This window comes from Athene cunicularia (assembly GCF_003259725.1).
Source record: "Athene cunicularia isolate RWA chromosome 5 unlocalized genomic scaffold, athCun1 chr5_part1, whole genome shotgun sequence".
Classification (NCBI taxonomy): domain Eukaryota; kingdom Metazoa; phylum Chordata; class Aves; order Strigiformes; family Strigidae; genus Athene; species Athene cunicularia.
The window spans coordinates 28,041,575-28,051,940 of NW_020799101.1; the positions used below are offsets into that span (position 1 = coordinate 28,041,575).

At 41.4% G+C, this 10,366-nt stretch overlaps 1 protein-coding gene across 1 annotated transcript in view; it reads left to right on the forward strand.

Moving 5' to 3' along the window:
* BAZ1A (bromodomain adjacent to zinc finger domain 1A) overlaps positions 1-2,461 on the forward strand; it is a 69,082-nt gene extending 66,621 nt beyond the window's left edge. The window contains exons 27-28 of the mRNA XM_026849297.1: positions 817-904; positions 1,443-2,461. Of these exons, the coding sequence (XP_026705098.1) occupies positions 817-904; positions 1,443-1,633 (279 nt within the window). The 3' untranslated portion in view covers positions 1,634-2,461. The remainder of the gene's footprint in view (positions 1-816; positions 905-1,442) is intronic.
* The last annotated feature ends 7,905 nt before the right edge of the window (positions 2,462-10,366 follow it).

The following is a 10,366-nucleotide window of genomic DNA, read 5'->3' on the forward strand; positions in this document are numbered from 1 at the left end:
AGAATTTGATTTTAAAACATAGATGATGGTGCATGTGGTTATTCTTTTCTTGTTTTTTTTTTAAAAAAAAAGTCAAATTTGGATTGGATATGCTTTTACCCCCTGTCCCTCTTTGTGAGTGAGACAGATTAACCCTAATCTTGGTGTTTACTTGGAATTCAAAAATCTGTGATCCAAATGATCAGCGCCCTTAAGGGTTAGGCAATCCTTTTCCTCCCTTCACTTTTATCACATAAACCCTGTTCTGAGTGGCTGTTTATCTCTGGTACTTGCGCACTGTGTCCTGCTTGCTACAGAAAGGTTCACTACCTTCTCTTCAACACAGTTAAATGGAATCTCAGGATTTAATTTCTTTTGCAAAACTGCAAGAAGTTGAATAGTAGTGGAGTAAAAATGGTTGTTACTTATGATTAAAGAGCTTTTAATATTGTAATATCTTACAGGAAAATGAAGTTTTAAAATCTTGAAAACAATTTTTGCACTTGACAGATGGGAATGGCTGGAACACCATGATGCTTATCTGCTCATGCAGTTTTCTTACAGTTGTTCACAGTGTATTTAGGACTAGATTTATTAATTAAATTGCTGGCTAATGTTTGTTGGGGTCTGATACTTTAATGATATGAAAAAACAATACCTGAAAACTAATATTCAGTTCAGGAAATGGAGATGGTTGCTTGGGTCTCCTGTTTATTTAAAAACAAACCCAAAATGCTTTCTGCTAATGCACAACTTGCTTAATTTTTTGCATAGGTAGAATTTTAAGCTTCCATTTGTTTATCTCTGAATCATTCTTTTTTTTTTCTTTTTTAAAAGGTACCAGACTACTATGATATCATCAAAAAACCTATTGCCTTAAACATAATCCGTGAAAAAGTGAACAAATGTGAATATAAGTTAGCATGTAAGTATTATTTATTGAAAGAGGTAATGAACTCCATTCTGTCTCTTTAAAACATATTCTTGTCCTAAAATACGTCTGTGTCAGAGGATTAGAAAGCTGTAATTGGTTTGGGTTTCGTGGTGTGGTTTTGTTTTGTTTTGTTTTTTTAAAAACATCATTCACTATTTTTTTTTAAATAAGATGCGTTGAGCATAGTTCTTTTACTACCAAAATACATGATGTATAGATAGATAAGAAATGAGCAGCGGAGTAATTTCTCAAGCCCTTGATGTCAGTGAGTGACACTGGTGAAATATTTAGAAAAGGTACTGTTGTTACTGCTTGATTTGCATTTCCTTTATTAATAAACAGAGAAATTTAAGAATGTTTACATGACACTTCACTAATATAATGATGTAAACTTGACATTGTAAAGACGTTTTTTGTGTTGCATGTCTGTAGGATCATTGTATGAATTTAGAGGTGTTAAACTCCTTTATTATCTGCTCTCTGACTTGAGACATGCTAAACTAATTAAATTTTACTTTTTATTTACTAGCGGAATTCATTGAAGACATTGAACTGATGTTTTCGAACTGCTTTGAATACAACCCTCGTAACACAAGTGAAGCAAAAGCTGGAACCAGACTTCAAGCTTTCTTCCACATTCAGGCTCAAAAGCTTGGACTTCCGATCACATCTGGTAATGTGGACCATGCTGCTCCCGCAGCAAAGAAGTCACGAATCTAACCTCTGCCTTCCAAAGGATTTTTTGAGGGAATCTGTTAATGTTCATTAAAATGAAATGTTAAATCACGCAGTTGTCATACGTGTATAAAGCAATAACAACCGTTTAACCACCTTGAAGTGTGGCCTGCACTATATTCTCAATGTAATATTAAGCACTCAGGAGAATGTAGGAAAGATTACCTTTGCTACAGTTTTATTCAGTGTCTAATAATTTTGATAGATGTACTGGATACAGTACTGGTTTACAGAGGTTTTGTACATTTTTAATACATTCATGTGTCCAAATATCTTCCAGAAGTACATTGTTTTTTCCTGCACCAAATGACCTTGTTTCATTGTCTAGATTTTGTAGGAGCTGTGGTATTGAGGGCTTTATCAACTCAAATAAAATCTTCTGCTGTAGCACAGTTGAAGAAACTGTGTGTATGTTTAAAACTTGTTTGAGCATATCTTCTCAACACTACACATGAATGAGTACAACTGCATATCTTCTAAGTACTGTACCAGTGCTGGCTGGAAGTATTCAGTCTGAGTTTATTAAGTAGATATTTATTTAGCATTCAAAGTAATTTGTGAATTTGTTTTGTATTTATAAAATTTGTACTTGGGGATTACAAACAAAAAAAAAAAGGAGAGAGTTCCATAACTTCTAAAAATTTTTTCCAGGTTTTTTTTGTTTATTCCCCTCTAACTTGATGATCGATGAATAAATACTTTCCCCTGTCCCTGGCAGTTCTTCTAGCAATGAGTAAATTTACAGGACTGTACTATAAGTTTTTACGTACAACTTTGGAAGTGTACAAATAAAATGACACATTTTTCAAAGTATTTTGAGCCTCTGGCATTTCCTTTTGAGTTACACTGCTACACCATCTTTCCCATTAACTTACTGGAGAGAACACAGCAGAATTTGGTTTCAGTGTGAGTACCCTATGTTACAGAGGCTCTCAAACAACCAAGCACCAAAAATAAAAAATTTGTCAACATGATTAACTAGTCCTCTGCAAATTTCAGGTTTGAATGTCTGCGAAAGGAGAACAGAACAACTTCCTAGGGTTTAATGACAACCCAAAACGCTCTATCTCAACCTTAAGGACCTGCTCAGGGCAGCATCCTGACCCAAGTCACCTCGAGGAGTTTCCTTGGTGAGAGTCCTGACCGCAGCTGCTGCTCCAGGGGACGAGCTCCAAATGGCTCCCCAGGGGCCTCCATTGATACCCAGGCCCAGTCTGACCTGTGGTTGGTAGTGGCTCCCGTTGGCCAACGGCCCCAACTACCACGAGGCCCTGAGAGCAAAGGCAGTCAGGAGCTGCTACACTTCAGCAGCCAAGAAGCCCAGCTTTCATTGTGTGGGTGCACTTGCCACGCCCTAACCAGCATTTTTTTTGACAGCTGCAGCCAGTGTGATACCTGGTCTGAGTGATGCAAATGTTCATCAGTATCTAAGGAGTAACGTAAGAAGGATGTGTATAAGCTGTATGGTTCTTTAATTAGGACCTTTAACAGTGTAAAACCTCATAGCTTTGTTGAGCTGACCACCAGCTTCTTTAAACTATCCTTACTATCCTTGATAGTTTTGCTTTCAGTATTTATTTATTAAACTCAGTTTGAGTCAATAGCTTTAAAACCGTTTTAAAACCTGAAGGTATGTGATACTCTGTGAAAACAGCATGGAGCAGAAGTCTGAAGGTAGGAGTGAAGAGGGTGGGAAAAACTGAAACACGGGGCTTGCTGCTGCACGAACTTTTCTCCCTGTTTGCACTAGATTACGTTGTAGCATTAAGACATGCTACAGACCTGAACAATTACTTGCTGCGTAGTTGTGGGTTTTCTTTGCTGCTGTTAAGAGGTGGCCAGCATAGGCATACCCTTGAGCCTAGGGAACAGATGGTGATAGGTAGGAGACTGACCACTTTCAAGTGTTGGATTTTTGGTTGGCTGGGTGGGGTTTGTTTTTTTGGTTTTTTTTTTTTTTTTAAGCAAAAAAAAATCTAAGAATGAGAACAGTTGGGGGATACTGTTTAGAAATGTCTCTTAATACTTAAGGTTTTCTGAGCAAGCTTTTCCTTGTTCAGAGCTGGTATCTCTCTCCTGTCCAGATCAAAGACGCATTTCTTGTTCCCACCACAAAGAAGGCTAAATTCTGTAAGGAATATGAGCAGCAGAAGATTTCTTTGCTGGGTGTAGGTTGTACTTGATATCCCTCCGTCTGTCTAGTCCCAAGAGGATATCAACATCCTGACTAGCAGGTTACACAAACAGTTGTGCAAGTTCTTGTTCACATGAGTAGTCCCCATTGACTTAAATGTGAATACTTTTTTTTTTTTTTTTTTGGGAGGGGGGGGCAGAGTGGGAAGCACACTGAGCTGAACAAGTCCATCTGTGGCAGATGCAATTTAAATTGTTACTGTCCCCATCCTACTCCCAACTGTGCGTTCCTATCACTCTTTCTCCAAGGTTATTTCCTTCAGTAGCTTCCCCTCAGCAACACAACTATAATTTTGAGTTTGTGTAGAGCAGGTGGGAACGGTTTAACCCAAATACCTGCTTGTGATGGTGGTGTTTGTAGCTTGTGCTACGAAGTTATCAATTACAATTACAAAGTTGTATGCTTCTTGGAGGAAGTTACCAGTTTGTCATTCAGTTTGCCAGCCTAAGGCCTTACTTATGCATGCTGAGGGTGAAATACAGAAAAGTACCCACTTCTCCTTTAAGCAGCCATGCTTAAAATAATCATATGTGCTGCATGTTCAGTGCAGATCTGACTGTCCTTGGCTTTCGTATGCTTACAGGGCATGAACGAAGCCCTCTATTCCTGGCACTGGACTGCTTGAGCTGGTACTTTCATTGCAGCTTCTTCAAACCTCAGCTGTGCTTTTTCTGAGCTATGTCAAGATGTCTTTTTATGGTTGTTCATTTCCCACACACATACGCCTTTGGAAAATGGGGACTTGCTTCTTCTCTCTGCCCTTGTCTTAGACACTGAGATATTAATGTTCTTCATCCATCTTTCCCCCCAGACAAACCCACGTCTTACCAAGATCAGCCATCCTGTGTGCTGTTACTACCAGAGTAAGGGATGGGCAGTGTCTGCAGGGGGCTCCAAGCCAAAGTTTCACAAAGGTGCAGAAATGGATAGAGTCAACGGCTTCATCTCAGATTCAGAGGCCCTGACTAATCAGGCTCTACCAGACACTTCAGGAAAACTGGCAGTAGGCCTCCTTGATCTCCAAGTCCAGTGTCTGTCCTCCAAGCAGCATTTTGACAAGATCCAATAGTGAAAGTATTTCCCTTCATGGTAGGTCCAATATACCTTGGCCCTGGCAGGTAGCCAGAGACTGCTATACCAGCTGTTTTTCCTGCTGTGCAAATTCTGTCCCTTTCATTCATGTCAGGGCTAGGAATTACTGACTAACCACCCCAGGCAATTTCTTCTGATGCATTTTGTACGTAACTCTTTCATAACCTTTGACCCAGCTCCTTTGAAGGAATTAAGCTCCAACCTAAAGGACTCTCTTCCAGGAAATCTGTGTTTCCTCAAAGACAACTTGCTCACCTCCTGGCCACCACAGACTGCTGAAGATGCAGAAGACAAATCCCTGTAGTGGCTTCTGTTATTGGAAGCTGCCCTTCCTACTCAAGAAGGATGAGGTCAGAAGGAGCAGTCCTGTTCAAATACTGGATGTAGCCTTGTGTGGTGGCTGCAGTCAAGCTTCAAGCTGATAGTGGTTGTTCACGTTTAGGTGTCAGCTAGCAGCACCAGTGTAGGGAAGTTGTTGTGCCAGGTTCCTTCACCTATATTAGGAGGCAGGTGATCACCTTAACTGGCATATCCAGTGTCAGATTCACCTGCTGGAAGTTTAACTCCTGGAATCCTTTAATGGTGCTGGAAAGCTTCAGCTGCTTTGGTCTGGCAGACAGTGTGACAGATGTGAGCCAGCACTCTTTTTGTGAAGGGTTTGGGCTGGGGCCACCACCCCTGCACTCAGTGTTCAATGGTTCTTGTGTGGAGGGTGAAGTTTTAAGTATCTTAGAAGAGAGCACGTAAATGTTAGTATTAATAGTAAAGGCAGATGACCTTAGCATAATCTTACCAAATACAGGCATTAGAAACCAGCATGAAGCAGCCAAAAACCAGCATGACGTGTAATTACAGGGAGGAAGAGATTGCAGGACCCTGAACAGTCCAACTTGCTGTAGCCACCACCTGCCTCAACCCACAATCTCTGAAACTATCACAGTCCAAAAATGGAGATTCTGCTCCGGTTGTGTGGAGGGAGCAGATCTGTAGGAACACCAGACAATACCAGAGTCCTGCCCAACATCATGTTGCTGCTGGACTGGTAATCTAGTACTTTAGGATTTAGGAGATTACACATGTGGTTTATGATTTTTAATCACTGATGTAACCACTGAATTAACCTACTGTACAACAATCTTCTACCTTCTAAGTTTTATACGTTTGTATTCAAATAAATAATAATTAACACTGGTTATGTTGCCTAGTGTAAATCACTGTCATAACCGATTGCAACAATTCCAGCTAATGCTTCTTGAGGCTACCAAGGACTATTTAAAAAAAAAAAAAAAAAAAAAAAAAAAAAGCCAGTGTCCAGATGACTGCAGGGGTTTTCTGTACAGCATTTGGCTTGCCTGCTGTAATCCAGTTCTCTCCCCAGCACCGCTGAACTGCCACCTTGATATCCACAGCAGTGACTTCTTGGTCTAGTTCTGCAGAAGTGCTCCTTGTGCTTTACCCAGCTTGCTGTAAGGGGGTATTCTAAGATTTCTCAGCCCTCTACCATTGGACCAAGTGATGTCGTCTTCCTCCCGCCCTTCATCAGCAACCCACTTCCCTTACTACAGTGCTTCCTTAAGCAGTGTTCTATTAAATTTTGCCTTCAAGTGCTTGATTGTATATTTGTCCAGTCTCAGGCCTGTATAACAGACCATCTTGAAGACTCTTTAATTACCACCGATAAGAAAATTTTGGGGCACAAAGGTTTGAAGATGTTTGGATTAAGTCCAATGCAAAAGGTAAAATGACTCATGCTGCAAATCAAAAGAATTATAAAGACAGATGAGTAAAGTTATCACCTTGATTCCTAATAGGGATGCTGAAGTAGCACCATCCCTAAAATGTGTCTGTGTATTTGTGGATGTACATGTATATACTTGTGCAAAGTTTTGTATTTTTAACTGCTATAAGCCACTAACTATTAAAATAATGGTTATCACTCATCAATGTTGTACTTCTATGTCTTTAAAAAGTTCATTTCCAATACCTGGGGAAGTGCTGGTAAAACACTAATTTACTGAGACCATGAGTGGTGCTGGGAGCAAAGCCCCGCTTTCTCCTGCCTCCCCCTGCTCCCAGCAGCACCTGAGCTCCCAGCAGGCAAGCCTGAGCTTCAGTGACAAAGTGTGGCTGGGTCTGTGTTTAAACTTGGTTTTATTTTTTAAGTAATCAAACAAATCTGATCTGCTGGTGGTGAAATGCTCCACCCTCGGTGACACACCCATAGCTGCATTCTGGTAAACAGGTATTTTTCCAAACAAGTGCTTTTTAATATTTGGAGTGCATTAAATTGCTAAACATATGTACGAACTACACCTGAAATGTTTTCAGTGGCAGAAGGTCACAGGCTGCATATGTTTGCCAAAAAGTGCACTGAGGCAAACTTTGGGTTTGTTTCTCTACCATAATCTATCAGTTTTCTGGGTTTGTAGCGCTGCTTTTCTGGAAAACTGCTGAAATTAATTTTAAATTACTTTTTTTTTGAGGTTCAACTCTATCTTTAAAATTTTTAGGTATGAAAGAAGAAGGAAAAAAACCCACAACGTTTTCTGAGCCTCCAAAGACAGATGTGTATCAGCCGTGGCCTCGCAGGGGGCTCTGGGCATGGTGGGAGCCTGGCTGGGGCGGGAGGTGCTCGGCCCCACGCGAGCTCCCCTCGTCTCACGCCAGGAGGGCGAGAAGGCAGCGAGTACCGGCGCCCTTCCTGCGCCCTCCCCCTGCTCACAGAGTATATCCAGCTGTTCGGGTCACTCACTTTTGATGATAGAAACGTTTGATTGGGCCAAGTTTCCTACAAGGATGTTAGATGACAGCATACTCTCCAAAGTGCTGGCCACTGCTCACAGAAGATCAGCTTTCACTTACTCTTCTCTACAGTCGTTTGCCTTTCCTTTCTTAGATTTGTTTGAAAGAACCACGAAAGAAAGGGTAACAATTCAAGGAACAGAGTGCCACTGCATTGTCATGTGGTATATTGTGTACTGTGACACATTGTTATCATCGTGTTGCAGCGCAGAATTATTCTGGCGCTGCGTAACAGCCTGGTTTAACAGTGCCATGTGGAGGAACTGAAAAGGGCACGCTTGTGCCATAATTTCCATTGTAACAAAGTTGTCTCATAGCGGGTATTCCTGCTCTGCTATGGTAATACACAGTCCAGCTTGAGTTTTCTCAATTTGCTATTCTTAGCTTACCAATTTATTTAGGCTTTGTATAGCTATTTCCTAGATTAACAGTCCTGTAAGAACATATATAATAATCTAAGTCCTTTCTGATTTTTCTTCTCAAGTGCCTTACAAATTAAATTCGTTTTGAGAGGAAAGGACTTTGAAGAGACAGGCTGTGCTGTGGCTTGGCTTCTGTGAAGCACACATTCGAAATGGCACAAGTGTGAGCCAGGATGTTGAAACGTTTGGGTTTGGATGGCAGTTCTGCCTTTTATTCCGGGCAGCATGGGGATTTGCCTGTGGGATCAGGGCTTCATAGTTGCCTTTCACGAGCATTCCTGTGCAGATCCCTCCATCAGTCACATGCTGGGCTCTGCAGTTCTGGCACCGCTCGAGAGTGCTGCTGTCACCAGAGGACACTTTCGCACTGACCAGCAGGTCCCACGATCCAGCAACTGTTACAAGTATTCCTGTGCCCCAGTCATCCTAAAGCCCATCGTCAAACACCAGAAAGTGATCTCAACTCATGTATTTAGCATGTTAGGCTTAGCTAATGTTTTATTTTTAGATTGCTATGTGAAAAAGAAAAACTTGGCCTTTCTAAAAGGCAAGACCAACTTTTTAAGCAACATACTTTGTGAGGGGACTTTGCAATGCTTGAATACGTTTAGTCTGTGCATCTTTTGTTTCCATAGTTGTTCATCTTTGCTTCTAAGAGGTTTCTTAGAACCAGCCCTTGGGTTTGACCTTCCTCAGACAGAATTTCCTTCCCTTCAGATGCAATGCTGTAAACTGAGTCCTAGGTCTGTCTGGAGCAATTTTAATAGTATTAAAACTTCAGAACCAAAGGTGTCTGTCCTCCTTTTGTCTGGCATTTGCAACTTCCAGTCTAAACAGAATTAATGTCCCCTGTCTTGGCACTTTTGTCATGGTTTCCTCCATCTGCTGGAGAAGATTTGATCCTTTCCTGCTGATTATTTTTTTGTATGGCAAAGATGTCTCCTTAAACAGACCTACAGTGTCATAGAAATGCTGATCACAATTAGAAGCAGTCCATTTTCCAAGGACCCTCTTCCAAAGCGATGACATAACCCCAGTAGGAGAGGAAGCATGGAGCAATGAAAATTAGTAGCAGAATCAGGCCAAGGCTGTAAAAATTGGGATTAGTGCCTGAAATCTGTGTGCAATCTGCGTAAAGTGCTGCTCTGCACTTGTCCAGCCACAGGAAAACAAGGATGCACCCTGGCTGTCTCAGGAGGCCCACTTTTGGGGGGGGTCTTCTGTAAAGAAGAGGGTAACAAAGTTGAATCATTATATTCCTTACGTGCCAGCCAGCCCCAGAGTCTTGAAGGTCTGCATGCATCTAGAAGGGAAAGAGCTTTCTGAAATCATTGCCACCTTTTCCTGGAGGTGCACCAGTTTAAATTGTGTCATCTGCTGAGATGTCTGACTGCTTCCTAACTTTTGGCAGTCGTCCTCCTGCGAACCAGGCTGAAGCCGTTCAAGAAATTACCCCTTCCAGCTGTCCTGCTCCTCCGCTGAGAGGAGTTGGTGCTCTGTGCCTGAACAAGTTTTCAAAAGCCTAAACAAAATGAAACCACTGTCAAGAAAGTTGGAGATGTGGACTTTATTTTGGTGACACTACTGTTGTCCTTATTCTTTGTGTAAGTTTTACTATATTTATATACTAAATTTTGTGTACTGCAAGCAAACGAAGAACCAACTGATGAGCCACAGCACAGAGTAAGAAAACAGAACACAGTTTTATCTCCACTCTTAAAGAAACAAAAAATTCTGCTTCTGAGCAGTGGCAAGTCTATTGAAAACCTTGTGTAAGAGGCAGCAGAATTTGCCTTCCTAAGCTTGGAGGGAGAAACTTGGAGAACGCCAGCATAAGGAATATCACTCGATTTGTAAGACATGAGAGAAAGAGCAAAAATTGCTGAATGCTGCTGAGGCACATGTATAGCAAAAGGACACAGCAGCAGTAAGAGACATGCAGCTTGAACAAGGCATACAACAGTGCTGAACACCCACTGCAGTAAGAGACAACTTTTTTCTGGTGGCAAAGGCCAGGAATTTTTGCCATAAATTTGAAGAGGTTAGTGAGGGGTGAAATTGCTACTGAAGAAACACCTCCTGGGACCGTTGCTTTGATTAACATCCCTGTTACCTTAGGCATCCCAGTTTTATAGCTCCGCTAGAAATTCCTGATAGAAACCAGCAAAACTATTAATGGCATCCTATGCATGTCGTTGAATAGTGCCT